This window comes from Anolis sagrei, chromosome 5 (assembly GCF_037176765.1).
Source record: "Anolis sagrei isolate rAnoSag1 chromosome 5, rAnoSag1.mat, whole genome shotgun sequence".
Lineage (NCBI taxonomy): Eukaryota > Metazoa > Chordata > Lepidosauria > Squamata > Dactyloidae > Anolis > Anolis sagrei.
In genome coordinates, this window is record NC_090025.1 from 149,069,438 (window position 1) to 149,087,530 (window position 18,093).

The 18,093-nt window shown below is 39.1% G+C and overlaps 1 protein-coding gene across 3 annotated transcripts in view; it reads left to right on the forward strand.

Annotated features, from left to right (window-relative positions):
* Window positions 1–18,093, forward strand: part of ACSS3 (acyl-CoA synthetase short chain family member 3) — a 64,241-nt gene that overhangs the window by 28,569 nt on the left and 17,579 nt on the right. For all 3 annotated transcript variants that reach the window (XM_060777391.2, XM_060777390.2, XM_060777392.2), the window contains 2 exons: window positions 7,323–7,418; window positions 12,135–12,198. In XM_060777391.2, coding sequence (XP_060633374.2) covers window positions 7,323–7,418; window positions 12,135–12,198 — 160 coding nt within the window. The remainder of the gene's footprint in view (window positions 1–7,322; window positions 7,419–12,134; window positions 12,199–18,093) is intronic.

Here is an 18,093-nt window from a genome sequence, read left to right on the forward strand (position 1 = left end):
TATATTGTTGTATGGTAAGGTTTATATGACCTTTGTGTCCCTTGTGTCTGATTCTTACGATTCTATGCTCTTTTATTCTCTCTCTTCTTTTGCTCCTGTGTTTCCTCTTATCTGTTTCTTCCCTCGAGTGTCTGGGTAGACAATGAGCCCCATAATATTAATTCAAACAGGGCCCCTTTACTAAGGTTAATATCTGGGAGTCTGGACAGATGCTGAGAATGAAAGTCATGGGTTACATCCAAGTGCTCTGTAGATTACATACAGTATGTCTAGGTTCCTCCTGCCCTTATAAATAAATAAATAAATAAATAAAACACTTCATTTATATATCTCCCCATGGGGTCTCAGGGTGGCTTCATTTTATCTGTTTGTATAGCAGTCTTGTATTGGAAATATAATCCTCCATAAGATGAAACATACATGCTACCTGTCGAATGCTTTCATGGCCGGAATCACTCAGTTCTTGTGGGTTTTTTCGGGCTATATGGCCATGTTCTAGAGGCATTTCTCCTTAGAAATGCCTCTAGAACATGGCCATATAGCCCGAAAAAACCCACAAGAACTGAGGGATACATGCTACCTATTTATTAATTTAGAACATTTATGCCCCGTTCTTCTCGACCTCCAAGGAGGGACTCAGGATGGCTTCCAACAGGCAACAATTCAATGCCGACACAATATAGAACACTTAATGAAAAAAACAGCCAAGTACATAAAAATAGTTATAAATATACTTTACAACAGTTTGCCATTTTAAAAACATCATCCAAATCAGTCAAAATTGCGTCAAATAAAATCTTATCTTCACCAGCAAAATCAGTCTAGTCTGCAAATGCTTGATCCCATAGCCAGGATTTAAGTTTCTTCTGGAAGGTCAGGAGGGAGGGGGCAGATCTAACCTCCTCAGGGAGGGAGTTCCACAGCCGAGGGGCCACCACGGAGAAGGCCCTGTCTCTCATCCCCACCAAACGTGACTGCGAAGGCAGTGGGACCAAGTGCAGGGCCTCCCCGGATGAACTTATGGTCCTTGATGGTTTGTAGAGGGAGACACGTTCGGACAGGTAAACTGGGCTGGAACTGTTTACGGCTTTATTGCTTAAAACCAGCACTTTGTTGTGTTTGGAAGCTAATAGGCAGCCAGTGAAGCTGGTGTAACAAGGGAGTTGTACGCTCCCTGTCCCCCCTCCCGTGAATAACCTGGCTGCTGAGTGTTGGATTAGCTGGAGCTTCCAAGCAGTCTTCTGAGGCAACCCCACGTAGAGTGCGTTGCAGTAATCTATTCAGGATGTAACCAGAGCACGGACCACCGTAGCCAAGTCAGACCTCCCAAGATACGGGCGCAGGTGGCGCACAAGTCTTAATTGTGTGAAAGTTGACCCTGGCACCGCCGAGATCCTGGACTCACTGATGAGTTCAGGATCACCCCCAAGCTGCGAACCTGCTGTAAGCCTATACCCTGTTCAGCCTTCCGACTGACCAGGAGGACCTCTATCTTGTCTGGATTCAATTTCAATTTGTTCACTCTCATCCAGTCCGTTACAGCCATCAATTGCCAGTTCAGGACCTGAAAAACAACATATTCTTGGGTTTTTTTCACCTGACGAGTTTATGAGTGCGTTGCAGTAGTCTATTTAAACTGATTTGCATAAAGTTCAGTCTCATGAAAAAATGAGCCCATTCAAACAACCACTTAAATTTGTGGTATTTACTGTGAAATCATGGCTGCAACAAAAACATTTCCTGTTTTTGCTAGCTTTCCATTGATTTTCATACAGTTCACAGCAGTAGATTAGAAAATAGAGTTGGAACTCTTGGGCATCATTGCTGATAAAAAAACACATTTTAGCAGCTTCTTTTAAATATTCTTATAGCCAAGAGGATGTGTATTTTGTGAAAGAAAATTAAACAAAATCTGTTGGGATACATATCATGCATAGATATGCAAAATAATGTAAAGTTACCAGGTGAATTTAACCCAAGAGACTTCACTAATTTTCTTGTCTTCAAGATATTTTGATCATTGATCTGAGAAAAGCCTATGAGATTTCTAAAGTCTTAAATTTAGGGATTTCAATAACATATTCTTGTCTTTGCCACCAGATATTGTTTTTCAGTTGGAAGAGAGTGGGCCTTTGATCTTTTCTGGAGTTTGGTTCCAGGATACTCTGTGGGTAACGAAGTCTTTTGATGCATTATATACAATGGTGTAATAGAAGTGTGTCATTTGTATAAAATGGCAAACAACTTAAATGAGTGTTGGAGAGAGCTTGAGGATTTGTGAAATGGTGAGAGGCTTCAGCTGAGTATGTCTACATATCAGCATATTATGTAAATACTATGGCGCTTTTAATCCCTACCCCCTAAATATTTTTCAGCCAAGGTTGGTTGAATATGTGAACGCAGAACCCATGGATGTGGAGGGATGAGTGTCGTTTTCTTTGTTGTCCGCTTCTCCTGTTTCTGTCAAGCTGTCCATGTAACAAAATTGGCTGAAGTCCATGAGGTATTATGCCAATAATGATAGCTGTTCCATCAATATTTCTACTCTTAGCAATATTTTTGGAGTCAAGGTAGATTTCACTTTTCATGAAAGGAAGATGACAGCTGTCCCTAGTCCTGCTATTGGCAAAGTTAAATTTCACAGAGATATTCTCAGGTAGGCAAGACCTAACCTTGGATAGTACATATTTTAGGAAGTATTCCTTTCCATATATACTGAAAATATTTCATTACTTTGTTTTAAATTTTGTGCAAAATAGCAATATATTCCATTACAACGTATATTGGAATCTAGGCATGTCTGGGCAGCTTTATGTGCTTCTTTTCCCTCTTCCGTTTTCGGATGAATCCATGCCAAAAAAAGTAGAAACAGTCAATATCTCTTTATAAACATTTATTGTCAGTCAGCAAATTAGATATGCCATTTTGAGTTATAGGAACAAAAAGTGTTTTCGCTTAACCAACTTTGGTTCCCATACAGACTATTTTCTATGGATTTTCAACTTCCATTACAGTAAAAATGATTTTGCTTATATTGGACGGCACAATCTTTATTTAGTAAAGATCTGAGTACATCATCTGGCTGCTTGCATTCTAATTCTCAGGAGCCACTCATACATGACTTGGCTATAGATTTTCTTTTGGAGAAAGGTCATTAATTGAATTAATTTTGTTTTGGAGCAGTATTTAAATTTCACAGATTTAAGCTAGTTGTCCTCAAATTGGAAATTAACTTTGATAAATGGAAACGGGTTCTATGACCCTTCACTGACTAAAAGACTTACATTACAAGACTAGAAAGACAAATTCGCACTCTGTTTTTCAGAGAATCAAGAATCTCTTAATCCTCTCAACTTTTGACTGTATGTCAACTCTCCGTGGACACTTACTTGGATATTTTGTCATCTTTTAAATTTTTTTGGTTTCTCACTACTGTAGTCTTGTTTATTACCTGCACGTTTATTCTTATTTTTCTCACTGTTGCCCCTCCTTCAGTATGTTTTTTATACATAAAAAAACACAAAGGAAAGAAAATGAATCGCATCCTTTGGAGTGTAAGGGTTACCACTTTGTAACAGATAATGAAGCAGTTTTAGCTTATATTGAGCCTGCTTTGTTGACCCAACACTGGTGAGCTAACTTGTCTGCCTAGTTTGGAAGTTATAAATGATATGCATTAGGCAAAACAGTTTTTTCTTCATGGTATCTGTGAATACACACATATGGATTAACTGTGCCTGCGCAAGCTCCAACGGAAAGCTTTCCAACCTGTCAGCTTTCAAATTTTGGTTGTAACCCTGCTCACTCCTCCCAGAGCATAAAAGGTGCACTGGCTCCGCACTCCCCAGTTCCTTTTTTCCCACCATGCAGCTCTCTTCGGAACTTCGTAGAGATGTCAGTGACTCATTTCAAGCATTGCACCCAGTGTATGTAGAAGATCCCTGACTCTGACAGGCACGCAAAGTGCCTGCTCTGCCTTGGAGAAAGCCTTGTGATTGGCTCCTGGTGCCATTTCCAAGCTTTCATGGCCCAAGCCAGAAAAAACAGGGTGGCAAGACTGAAGGTGCTGTCAGAAATAGGAGTATTGTACTGTCCCATAGCGTGCATGATTTCCCCTGTTTTCTTATAAGTACACATGGCTTAGGCACAGTTGGGAATGGCAATAGTTGTGGAGGTGGTCACAATACGTCCAAGAATATTCCTAGTGCTAAATATTTTTTTCTCCCTGAAAATTCAGTGTAATCAACAGAATTACTCCCAATTCCTTTTCCTGTCTTTAATAATTCCAGCATCTCTTGTTCTGTTCCCCATATATAAAGTGGGCAGGTGGGAGTTGGCTTTTGGACCCTGTCTTTTGATATATCAGAAAACTGACTTTCCATTTTTTAGTTGCCTCTTGAAGAAAACAAATTCACGAGGTATAACTGCAGTATCATGTTTGCTTGAGATGTAACTAGATCCACTTATGTAGTTATTTTAAAAATAAAAAACTGGAAAGCTGAATAGTTTATGAGTACATCTAATGGAAAATCCATCTCCTTGTTTGCGGTGTGTTCAATTGTTGCATGGTTTGATGGAGGCTGCTGCTGTTTTTTTCCCTCCAGTTTCATGTTGTTAAGAAATTTATTAGGGATGGTTTCATCCATTATCATCTTTTGGAATGGAATAATGGTATATTTTTCAGCCTACATATTATCCTTGCATCTTGTGTAACTCAACCTTCAGTTCTGCTTCATTGACACAGATTGCTTTTATCAAACATCTTAACTAAAATGTTCATCCTGTTTCCCCTCTCAGCATCCACCTGGAGCATTTTAACAGTGAAATTCATTTTTAAAGGAATTTTGAAAATAATATACTATACATGTTTCAAACAAAACACACAACTTTTTCTATTTTAGGTCAGATTAAATTGGAAGAGTATCCCTTCCTGCTGTGGGAAGTAATCCCTTACGCCGCACCCTTCTCGTGCAACCCCATAGCTGTACAGCAAACTTCTGTTTGCTGTATGAGGAGACATGCATATTCCCGTATTTACTCGAGTCTAATGCACATTTGAATCTAATGTGTAGCTCAGTTTTTAAAACTCTGAAACCCAAAAAGTACCTAATATGCACCCTAATTTTGGGAAGGCAATTTAGTAAGAAAAAGTGAGCATTAGAATCGAGTAAATACGGTATTAAATTTCTCAGTGTAAGCTTGCATTTCCCTTGCTTGTAGATTTTAATTCCTTTTCATCTTTTATTCTTACCTCTCCATCCCTTCTCATGTTTTTGTGCCATTCATTCCTCTTTTCATCATTTCAAGTGTCCTTTTCAGGGCTCTCCCAAATTTTCTTAGCATAGCCCTTTCCCACTTAATCTCTTTAAGCTGTGGCATTAGCAGATTCGACTGCTCTTATCTTTCTCGTTTGAGTTGGTTACCCCTTGGGCAGCTTCTCAAGTATTACAGCTGCCCCTTGAAGTAGCCTCTAGTATAGATTGCCTAAAGGAAGGATTTGGTTTTTGATTCTCAGCTTGTCCTTGGCGCATATTCAAGGTTTTTACTTCTCATTTTCTGTGGAAACAAGAAAACAGAACAATATTCAGAAAGAACTGTAAATATGACCTCAAAACTTGAGATATGTCTCTAAATTAATATGGATGTGTGGAAATTCTCAACTTTTGGTGTCTTTTTTTTACAATTGCATAAGTGGCCATTTTCATTACTTTGGATTAATTCAGTAGTGGTTAGGGGGGGGAAATATCCCTGCCCCCTAATTTACAACATTTTAATGGATAATACAAATTATAGACTAGCTGATTTTCAGCTTGCGTTTCAATGGCAGTATTTTGACCTGTTTTTGCAATCTGGCCCTGAGAAAATTGTAGATTTTAATCTGTGCACTTTGCAGCCTTAAAATCCATTATTCACACTTCACTTTGAACAGTAGCTTCAATCCTTCTCAAAGCTTTTTAAAGCAAACATAAAGAGTCTTTTTGAAAATACCCCTTGTAACTTTAGAAATGAAATTTAAGGGCAATTTCCCCCATGAACATGCTCCATAATGCAGTAGCCATCTAGAACTAGGCTTCTTAAACTTTTTCTACTTGTGACCCCTTTCTGCCTGAGAAATTTCTATGTGACCCCAGGTATATAGGTATATAAAATAGATATATAAATCAAATATTGATAATAAATCAGCATTTGCAAGGCTTACTAAACAAACTGATTTTTTTTTTATGAACTACAGCTGAAGCCTTTTCAGAGTCCATTTGTTGCTGATGGATTTGTGAAAATGTCTATGGTGCTCAGAAACTTTTAGTGTTGCTGATTTTTCCAACCCCCTATTTTCTCTTACGGGACCCCTTTTGGGGTCGGGACACATCATTTTAGAAGTAGCTTTGATCTTTACTTTCTTTGGCAAACTTGTATACAGTTACCTGAGGAGCTGCAGTGGTGCAATTGGTTAAACCCTTGTGCCAGCTGAACTGCTGACCTGAAGGTTGGCAGTTCAAATCTGTGAGACAGATTGAGCTTCTGTCTGTCAGCTCCAGCATCCCATACAGGAACATGAGAGAAGTCTCCCATAGGATGGTAAAAACATCTAGGCATCCCCTGGGCAACGTCCTTGCTGACAACCAATTTTCTCACACCAGAAGTGACTTGCGGTTTCTCAAGTTGCTTCTGACACAAAAAAATTACCTGTAAGTGTAGCTTAGTATAGTGCATCTGATGCTACAATATACCTTTCTGTAATAATAACTGATTAGTGTAGCTGTTTCTTTGATGGTAACTAATACTGTGTTTAAGTTATTAGCAGTTCATTTACTTTGAACAGAGTAGGCTGATATTGAAGTGAATAATTTCTTTGAAGTTGTCTTTAGTAATTAGATAGAATTGGTACTATGATTTGATGCACTTTCCTGGCTGTGATGGCTGGTTGAGATGCAATCTGACATGACTGCCCAATTGTGTTTTGTTTAGATCCTTTAGATTGGTAGGTCAGGTTCAGTTAGACATTTCTTAAAATATAGTTGTCATTGGAGGGATGCCTGTTGTCTTATTTTAAACAACATGCTATTTTCTCCCTGTTTTAGTTTTACAGATAAAAACTGTTGCAGCAGTGTTAGATTTTGAGTTTTGGAAAAGATTATTAGATCTCAATGCTAGGATAGATTTCTGCAGAGCCAGTTTTTGGATCCGTATATTGAAAGGATCTAAAGAAAACCTAATGTCTTATGTTATGTATCAAAAGAACTTTTCTGTAGTCTCTAAGCTGCTTGCGTTGAAGACAATAACTGTAGAGATCTCATAAAACTCTCTCTTCTCTTGTCTTATAGAAACAGGATCTTCAATAACAGCTTCCTGCATTGGCTTGGGAAACTCTTTAAAACCTCCCCCAGGACAGGCAGGAAAACCGGTGCCAGGATACAATGGTAAAGTTATTCAGTACATGTTACTAAGATACAGTACAAGCCTATCCTCTTTTAGATCTGGGTTTATCACAAGGCGAAATAAGAAGAGTGTATTTAAAATGGAAATCTTGCTATATTTAACAACTGGTGATCAAGACATGGTTGGTTTATTGTTTCTGTTCTCCAACAACTTAATTAGATGATAGGATAAACGTTGCAGGATTATCAATTTTTCATATACGTCACTAAAGGTGCAATAACATATTTACTTCCAGCAGGCACAACATAATGTAGCACAGATTGAAGTTGTGCTATACATAGCACATTAGAATTTCATAGCAGGAGTGGGAACTTTTATTGGTGTAGAATCAGTCTTGCCTTTGAAGGAGGTGTGAGAGAGGATTGGAGGAAACAGTGGGAGATTCCCTTCCATTCTGCTCTCTGATGATGTTTGTGGTTGCCAACTGAACTTTAGGATAGCTGAGACTTGGGACTCAGCTGCTTCTGCAGACACCCTCCTGCATGGAGAAGAGACAGGACCACTAGCATTTAAAGTGATAACTCAGTGACATCAATTGTGTTGTCATGTGCCTGTTACCATCTGTAACACATAAGATTTCATGGTCCCCCACTCTTTGTTTCTGCCATGCAGGTCTCCACACTGAACTGTTTGTTCTGTGTGCATAGAAGTCAAAGAAATTTAATCAATTGTCTGGGTGCAGGAGAGAAGAGAACAAGCTACACATCTACTGTATCTTGTTTATTAACTTTCATAGGAGACAGACTGAATCTGCCTGTAGACCAGGAAAAATTGAACTATGTGTGTTACATAACCCTAAAATTTCATCAGTATCTTTCTGTGTGCAAAAAACAGTTGTCATGAATTTTCTCTCCATTGGCTAAGTCAAAGTAACTCTTGCACAAAATGGAGATGAATGTGCAGGCCTGTGCTGCATTAGACATCTTGTGTTTATGGGGATTGCCTGCACAAACAAATACAAGGAGTCTCAATATCAAGGAGCATTTGTCTGTATCAAGAGCTACATGTATTTTCTAAAGCCTACGATATAAGCGCTGAAAAACTATGCATATTTCAATTTCCTCACTTGGAATCTTTATACATTAAATAGCATTTGTGTATTTATAGCTTATAAAGATGATGCTGAATGTCCATTGTGATCAGTGAATGAACAATCATATTTCAGTTAAACTTATCTGCTATCTCCTTATATCAGAAAGGCTGTTTTCTGCAGAAGCTGATGTTTGAAAGGAATGTTAAGCACATTATCTTCTAACATTCAACATTTTTATTTTAGCTGTAGGAAATGTAGGCTTTGAACTAGCATGAAAGGCAGTAGCTGCCTCTGGTATGGAAGACATCTGAACGCAGAACTGAACGTGTGCAGTTGTAAGATTAAGAATACTGTAATATTTTCATAATTTAGAGATAAGGTTTAACTAAGAATACTAGGGATTAGATATTAGGGTTATCTTAAGGCTACTTGACTTAAATGAGAAATATTCTGTTATTTGGAAAACAGAATTGAGTGCTTTGATTAAAAATAATCTTTGGAAGGAAAATCTATGTTTTTATGGATTTAATCTGAATTGTTTTTAATGCTAATTATGTTTAATACAGTTTAAATATTTGTATGTTTGTACATTTTAAACTGTATTGTAATGATTTTAATGTTAACCACTTACGGAAAGACAAAGTGGGATATATATACAATAACAACAACAATAACAACAACAACACATCTATTTTCAAAACCAAGACAATAAATACAGAGCAGAGTCAGTTTAGACATTTGTTGTGTGCTTTCAAGTCATTTCTTACTTAATAGTGTCCCAAGGGTGAATATATTATGAGGTTTTCTTGGCAACATTTGTTCAGTGACTACTTGCAGTTGCTCTCCTTTGAGACTCAGAGTGTGTAGCTTGCTCAAGTTCATCCAGTGATTTTTCATAGCTGAGTGGGGATTCAAACCTGGTCTCTTGGAGTCAGTCCAACACCCAAACCGCTTTGGACATGACTACTTGTTAGGTTTGTCTATGCCTTGCTTTCATTTCTGCCTTTGTTGTGTCTGGTTACATTTGAACGGGTGAATGAGAAGCTCTCATTTAAACTAACCATGATCAAAGCTCCATAGCAGTATAAGGTGGAAAGAGGTGAACATAGGGGATAGTGTGTGGGTTCTGTGCTACTTCTCATTTTGATAAACTGTAGTTTTATTAACCTGAAATTGTTATGTCTAAAAGAGCCCTGTGCTGTGGGGAAAGTGTTTGGGAAGAATAGTTAGAGTCTTTCTCTCTGGTGGTGACAAACTTGTGTTCTGCACATTGGTTAGAAGTAGGATGCCATTCGCTTACTGTTTCTGACCCCATCTTTCCCTATATTCCCTGACCATGGGTCAAAATCCTGTCGAAATCTTGTCTAACTCTTGCATTAAAATCACCCAGGGGAGTCTTCCTTAGGTATTTCTGATAGGATGGTTTCCAGCTGACATAATTTTTTCCTTGGTCTCTTTGTTAGCACTTAGTGTTGGTGCATAGTCACTTATGGTAGTTCTCTGCTGGTTTTTGGCAAGATTAATTTGAAGGGTTGAAAGTCATGTTTAAAGGTGCTTCAGACAGATGTTTCACCAGGTTGTTTCTGATAGCAAAGACAATTCCATGTATTCTTCGTTCCTGTTCAGGCACTCCTTAGCAGAAAATGGTGTAGCCTCCTTTTTCTTCCTTCAGCTGTCCCTCTCCTGCTCCCATGGTCTCTTGGCGTGCTGCTACATCAATTTTAAAGCACCTCAGCACCCTTGCAATAATAGCAGTCCTGTGTTCAGAGCATTCATTATCTGTGTTATCCAACAGTGTCTGTATATTCCAAAATTCATTTGTCTTTTTTGACCGCAAGGTGATGACCCTTCTAGATGCAGCAAACTAGTAAAGGATAAGAGACTGGGACTATGTTTAGGCATCTTTTCTAGCCCTTTCCCCATATGGAGTTAGCAAAATGGTTCTTGGCCGATGCCTGTGCATGAATTTCTTTTATGTGTGGAGATCAGTGCACTGCTGATCAATACACAGTCTACACAGAAAGAGGTTCAGACCCAGTGGCATAGTTAACCTTACAACTGGTGGCCCCTCATTTATTGCAGCTTTCTTCTGCCTTCACAGCCATTGTAACATGTATCATGCCATCATCTGCCCGCTCTGCCTTGAGGAGTTTAGATTGTCCTTGATCTGGTTCCTCCCCTGTGACCTTGCTGCCTGGGAGCACATGACTATGGCTACAACTGCAGGTTCATTGGAACACACAACCGCCTCATCACGATGAGGTGATATTCCATTGAGGGGCAGGGGGCGGCTAAAGCAGTATGCTGGTTCTTCTTCACCAGAAGTTTGAGAAGTGTTGAGGTTTCAGTTCTGGTTTTTCTAAGGCAAAGCTGCATTGAGCAAAGAAATTTCAGATAAGATAAGGCCTATTAATCAAGCAGTAATTCAGGATACAGTTAGCACTGTAGATAGGTGTATGGGGAGCTGAAGCAGGAGACTCATAGGAGCAAGTGATGCTCATGTCATGCTTCGTTGTTGTTGTTCATTCGTTCAGTCGCTTTCGACTCTTCGTGACCTCATGGACCAGCCCACGCCAGAGCTCCCTGTCGGGCGTCACCACTCCCAGCTCCTTCAAGGTCAAGCCAGTTGCTTCAAGGATACCATCCATCCATCTTGTCATGCTTCAACAATGTGTAAACTGAGCCTTGAAGGGACTCTCTGCTCAGCATGTCGATCTCTACCAAATGGCGCTTGATTGTTTCAGGAGCAATGCAAGACAAGCATGTCGTAGTGGTTTGAATGTTGGACTATGACTCTGGAAAATAGAGTTTGAATCCCTGTTCAACCATAAAAACCCACTAAGTGACTTTGGGCAAGTGATATACCTTTCCTTCAGAAAACCTCATGATAGGTTCACCTTAGGGGCACCATGAGTTGGAAAGGACTTCAAGGCACACAGTAACAACAGCAGCAATAACAATGCCAGGTAAAGCATACAATTCTGTTATGTAATCAGCTGGAATCAGATGATAACCATACCAACCTCCCCTGGATTGATGTTTCATAGCCAGTGTTAGTTCTGAGGTAACTGCTTCTCTCCCACAATCTCCTCCCAAAATGAGGAGCTGGACCCCTTTCTGTCTGCTACAAAGAAAACAAGAGTAGTGTACAACGATTGAAGGTGTAGTAAAATAGCAAGTACAGCAGCTCCTTTGGGTTGTACAAAGCTTTTTAAAACAGAGCTGAAACCAATGAAAATCTGGCATTGTACACTGTTGCTTTATAAAAGCTAAGTGATGCTTAAAATATCTCAGCTGCTGTTTAGCTATTTGTATTTGTTGGTATTCATTTTCATTTTTCATCTTACATGAACACTGAAAAATCCCTTTAGGCTGTAGTATCTATATCATTTTACTTTAGATAGATAGATAGATAGATAGACAGACAGACAGACAGACACACACACACACACACACACACACATACACAACAGCTTTATATTACAACTTTGTTCAACTTTCTTCTGTTTCTGCAATTTGAAATCCAGACAGGCAATGCAAGTATCTATAATTTCTTTCCACGTGTGTGTTAAGTTCAAGGTTATATTTTTTTTTGAATGGTCTAATTAGATCTAGTGGGGCTGCACTTATTTTTGTGACTTCTTGTTATGTCCTTTTATTGCAGTGATGATTCTGGATGACAACAAGCAAATTGTAAAAGCAAAGACTTTGGGAAACATTGTGGTGAAGTAAGCAGTCAATAAGTTTGTAAGAAATATGTAAGAAATAAGTTAAAAAAATAGAGATTGAGCATTTGGGAGTTCATCCGAACATACAGATGTGATTGAATAATTGTGAATATATTGTCGAAGGCTTTCATGGCCGGAATCACTGGGTTGTTGTAGGTTTATCAGGCTGTATGGGCATGTTCTAGAAGCATATTCTCTTGACGTTTTGTCTGCATCTATGGCAGGCATCCACTGAGGATGCCTGACATAGATGCAGGTGAAATGTCAGGAGAGAATGCTTCTAGAACATGGCCATACAACCTGAAAAACCTACAACATTGTGAATATTATTGCTGTGCTAGCTAAATAAATCACCTCTAGCCAGAGTTTGGAAAAGTTACTTTCTGGACTATTACTCCCACAGTCTCCCAGCCATGCTGGATGGGGATTCTTGGAGTTGTCATTTTATAAAAAGTGTTTTTTCGAGTTGTGTATCTACTCCCTAACATGGGAAACCCAGACTTCCTAAGAGGACAAGTAAAGTAAGTCTACCCTTACAACTTACAGTTTTCTTTATTGTGCCCTGTTTAATGATGAAATGTTCTGCTTGCCAATTTACAGCTTACATGGAAAGGCATGTTTGGTTCATTAGGGAATATTGCAAAACCTACTTTCCGCTTCATTGATCTGCTGCAGTGTTTGTAACCATTCTACCGAAAGATACTCAGAAGTCAATACTTGCTTAAGGAAAATTCCCCATTGGGCTTAAGCAAAATTAAAGTAAGGGCCTATGATTTCAAAGGTTATAGATCAATGTAATTTCTTTTTGTAAAAAGCTGATGATTTAGTAATTATTAAAAAGTGAAGAAACAAATGCAAGTAATAAGTACTTGATATGCTGTCTCAATGTTTCTGAATCCTGTAGTACAGAACTAAAGTGTTTATTAGGTTCTTTCCTGTTTGCTTCTGAGAACTGTGCAGGCTGTGCAATTGTTAACAGCTAATAGCTTTAAAATAGAGGAGGTGTTCTATAATCTAACATGGTATTCTGTGTTCCACTCTCAGTACACACTTGGGATTCTCCTATGTTACTGTCTTGATGCAGCCACTTCTTCCATCTCCTACATTCATTTTATCCATGTGATTATGAGGAAATAATGGCATTGCCTTGAAGATTTATAGCTTCCTCATCTACGATGTCTACACATTGGACATAGACATCTGACAAGAGAAACATAACACCTATGTTTCTCTTCTAGACTTCTAGAACCTCCTCTCCCTGGAAACTCAGGTGTATAGAGGCCAATGAACCAAAGCTTCCCCACCATAATAACTATACTTGACATGTTGAAAGGTGGGATGGAGAGGGGGAAGACATGTGGCATTGCTGTGGTTTAGTGGCATAACCTTGCTGCCCCTTTCAATAAATGGACCTCCTTCATGTGTATAATATATGGTCAGTTGAAACATTCACACCTAGCTCCAACAGACAAGAGTTCTTTGTCCCACCCTGTTCATTCCACAGATATATAAACCCAATTTTCCTAGTTCCAACAGACCTCACTCTGAGGATGCTTGCCATAGATGCAGGTGAAACGTTAGGAGAAAATGCCTCTAGAATAAGGCCATATAGACCGAAAAAACCTACAACGACCCAATATATGAAGTTTTAGTATTTTAGGAACTTTTGCAACATGTCAGCCTTTTAACCCACTTCAAACTGGCTTCAGAGCAGGATACGGAGTTGGGACTGCTATGGTCACCTTAGTGTCCATTTCTTAAAATAACACATAGATTACACTATGTAACACAATTTTTGATCCTGGATTTTAAATGTCATTTCCTAATTAATTCTATGATAAAAACATAGGAAAGTTTATTAAACTGCAAAATTTTGTTTTTGTGGGACATCCTGCTCTATATATTGCTATAGTTTTTCAATGAATAGCTCATAGAGGCTGGATCTACACAGGTTTATATACCAGGATCTGATCCCAGATTATCCGCTTTGAACTGGCTTATCTGGCAGTGTAGACTCATATAATCCAGTTCCAAGCAGATAATGTCAATTATCTGCTTTCAAAATCTGGATTACATGGCTTTAGAGAAGGGGCCTGAATCTCCACTGGGATAAGCAGATAATCTGGGATCAGATCCAGCGATACAGAGCAATGTAGAAGGGGTCAAACTCTCAACCAGTTTCAAAGTAATTACCACATAATGATACAGGAAATAACACTTTCAACCCAGCAATAGAAAATGTTTTGGGAATTTTTCACTTTCTCCTCCATTTTTTTATAATTATGATTTATCATTTTTATAATCCCACACTTGTAATGCAAATGGTTCAGCGGGTTAAACTGCTGAGCTTGTTGAACATGCTAACTGAAAGGTCAGCGGTTCGAATCTGGGGAGCTGGGTGAGCTCCAGCTGTTAACCCCAGCTTCTGCCAACCAGCTTCTGCCAACCTAGCAGTTCGAAAACATGCAAATGTGAGTAGAGCAATAGATACCACCCCAGTGGGAAGGTAATGGAGCTCCATGCAGTCATGCTGGCCACATGATCTTTGAGGTGTCTGTGGATAATGCCAGCTCTCCGGCTTAGAAATGGAGATGAGCACCACCAACCAGAGTCGGACACGACTAGACTTAATATCAGTCTACCTTTACCTTTAATGCAAGCAAACTTTATTTAAGTATTAGCTCGTTATTTTCACATTGTTCCATATTAGCATGTGGTATTCTGATCTTGGCATCTAGACATCCACGTAGGCAAACTACCATTTCATATAACTTCTTAAGTGCTACTGGAGCACTGACCTGATTTTTTGTCTTTTTCTGCTTTCCTACTCTTCAGTTTCCACTGCTTCTGCTTAAGATCTTAAGACTAACCTTCTGCTACTGTGGTTTATGCCAATTGCATTTTTGGCTGCCTTACAGGTAATACCCAAGTTGACTGTTATTTTACTCAGCTGATTATAACTGTTTTAGCTTTAGTCCTTCCTATTTTCTGCATTCCTATGGAACTTAGCCATGACTGAGATGTTAATTCCTTTCATACAAGCTGTGAAGATAGTGCTGGATCAAAACCTGCATATACATCACCTGTTACATTTTGTACTTGAGTGCAAATAAACAACACATATTTTCACGTGCAAATAGAATTTGTGAATGTGATGCAAACTTGTTGCCTGCTTAATGATGATTCATATATTTTGCTTCATGACATATTCTGCTTCTAGCTTTGTTTATATTTGATTATACCTGGCAGTGTTTATTTTCAGTTTTGTCATCTTAAAAGCTTATGCAATGTTTGCAACAGGGAGCTTCAAATGTATTTAAAAAGTTGTTTAAAGATTGCAGAATATTAAGGCTAGAAAAAGTATCATTTCCATGCCTCACTAGGGATTTGGAGTCCTAGGACCTGTCCAAACAGTACCTTTATTCCAGGAGCTTCTGCAGCAGACAGGTGGCCAGATGCCATTCCCTGTAAACATGGAAGCAGTTGCTACAAAAGGCAAAATACATTTCCAGGTGCTGGAATGTCATGGTTTTGAGCCAAAGATCTTCGCATGTCTGTATGTTCCTGCAATTGGAAATCATGGGATTTCTTTTAACTGGGTTTGTTCCCAAATTTTATATGTTTGTTCCAGATTAGTCATTTCCTAAAAAGAAGGTGACACTTGAGTAGAAGGCAAAAACTTTGTTTATGTACCAGAAACTTCGTGAAACTTGTGGAGGGCACAGTTTCTCTGGCCAGGACAAAAACCGGAACTTTTGCAGTGATTCACTGCAGTGATTCTCCACATATCCACATCTTGAGGGTTTTTTAAAAAACGGCCAAAGTTTCCAATGGAAGTCCCATGGTGGCCAGCTTGGGAGCCTCTAAATCTCACAACAAAGCATCAAATCTGGACAACAGAGGCAGAAATCCCAGGACAACACGTCTGTATGTGGGCCTCTTCTGAAGTTCCAGGACTTTTTGCTCCTGTTTAAAACCCGTGATTTAGTGCTGTCTGGAAGCGCCCCTAGTCCAACACTCAAACTGCTACTCTCTTCTGGCCCACTATCTTTTACTCTAGCATTTCCAGTGAGGCAGGCAGAACAATCCAGTGAATGGTGAAAATTAGTAGAGGAACAATTCTCCAATATGTTGCTGTCTTTGAGCAGTTCTGTCCCTGAATGTTTTTCCTTACCAGTCAGTGCACTTTGTGTGCACTAATAGTAGAGAATCAGCAGTTTTTTGTACATTTTTGTCATTACACAGTTCTTGAGGATGACTTCCTTCTGCACATGGACAGGGAATTTTGTAAAACCCATGTCCTCCAGAATACACTCTAAGAGCCGTAGCAAACTAGGATTTTGCGAGAGCAAACTAAGCCAGCACGAACGATGCTCCGCCTCTTTCTCTGCCTATTTCCCTTTGCTAGGGTAGCGTTGCGAGCATACGCTCGTGGCGCAGCAAACTACAGGAAGCTTGCGCTCGGGCTTGCTCTGAAGCCCCGCCTCCCCCCCCCCCCCAGGCTGCTCTCTCTCTTGCTAGCGTGCCTGTTTTCCATTGCAGAGGGCAGGGATGCGAGCGTACGCTCACAGTTGAATTCTGCCAACTGCGAGAGTACACTCGCATCGCTTCCCTAGCAAGGGAAAACAGGCACACTAGCAAGAGAGAGAGCAGCCTCGGGGGGAAAAAGGCGGGGCTTCGGAGTGAGCTCGAGCACAAGCTCGCTCTCGCTTCCAGTAGTTTGCTACGGCTCTTAGAAACAGTAAGATTATACCCAATTCTGTGAATTCCATGCTTTTTTGTTAAAAGAAAAGAAAATGGATTTGCTAGGTAGTTCCATATCTCTGAAAGTCGCAGATGTTTGCAGTGCCTGTTACGTTAGAGCAACATGTTTGTTTAACACTCAGAAGGCATCAAATGCTTTGAATCTTTTCCCCTGTGCATTTAACTGGCCGTAAAACATGTTGCTTTTCCGGTATTGTTTGTTTTAGAGTATGGAAAATCTATTCCCTTTTATTGTAAAGCTTGAAATAGGTCAAGCTGCAGAATGAATAATCCCTGTTTCTTGGCTTTTTGCTAAGAAATGCTTAATGCAGCTTCAGCCTTTAAGACTGTTAATTTTCAGTTGTTCCATAAGAGATCTAAATGTCTTCATTTCAGCCTAGCAGCCATGTTAGTTTGTGGAAGGAAAAGGGCAATATGTGCAGAGAGCCAGCATATTCATTCCTCAGTAAGCAAATCAATTACTGCCACAGGAACTTTTGGCTTTGAGGTAGCTTCAAATGTTCAGTGATAGAACATTGGAGGCAGAGTGGAGACACCACTGAAGTGGAAGGAGAGACTGCATTTGAAAAATCTGTACATTTGTATGTAATTCATTATTAAAAACATTTAGTACACGTGATGCGCTAAGTACTAAACAAACCCCTTTAAATAGAAACATTTCTTTAAAGGTTTGCATTTTAAATTATTGTCAACAGTGGATGTTTATTCCTGTTGTGAGTGATGTAACCCGTGTCCAAATCACCAGATGGAATTAACTTGGCACCTTTTGTGTTGTTGTTCTCTTGCATATTAAGTGTTTCTGTTTTAGAATAGATACAGGTAAAAGCATACATTGTGTTACAATATGTGCTGGTTGCTTTTTATGGTTAACCTGAAAGAAAAACCACCATGAAGGTCTAAGAAAATCATAAATGCCTGTGTCACTGAGCATTGTCTTTTCTCTCTGTTATGAAAACGTTTTAGACAGTTGAATAAATCAGAAGTGCAGCTATGTTATGCATTGTAATATGCTAAATACACGAAAATACATAGGATAAATCCTGCTTCTTTGAGTTTTCTATTATTATTAATAATAATATTATTGTTATTATTATTATTAGATACACAACAATATTAGTACACAGCAAACAA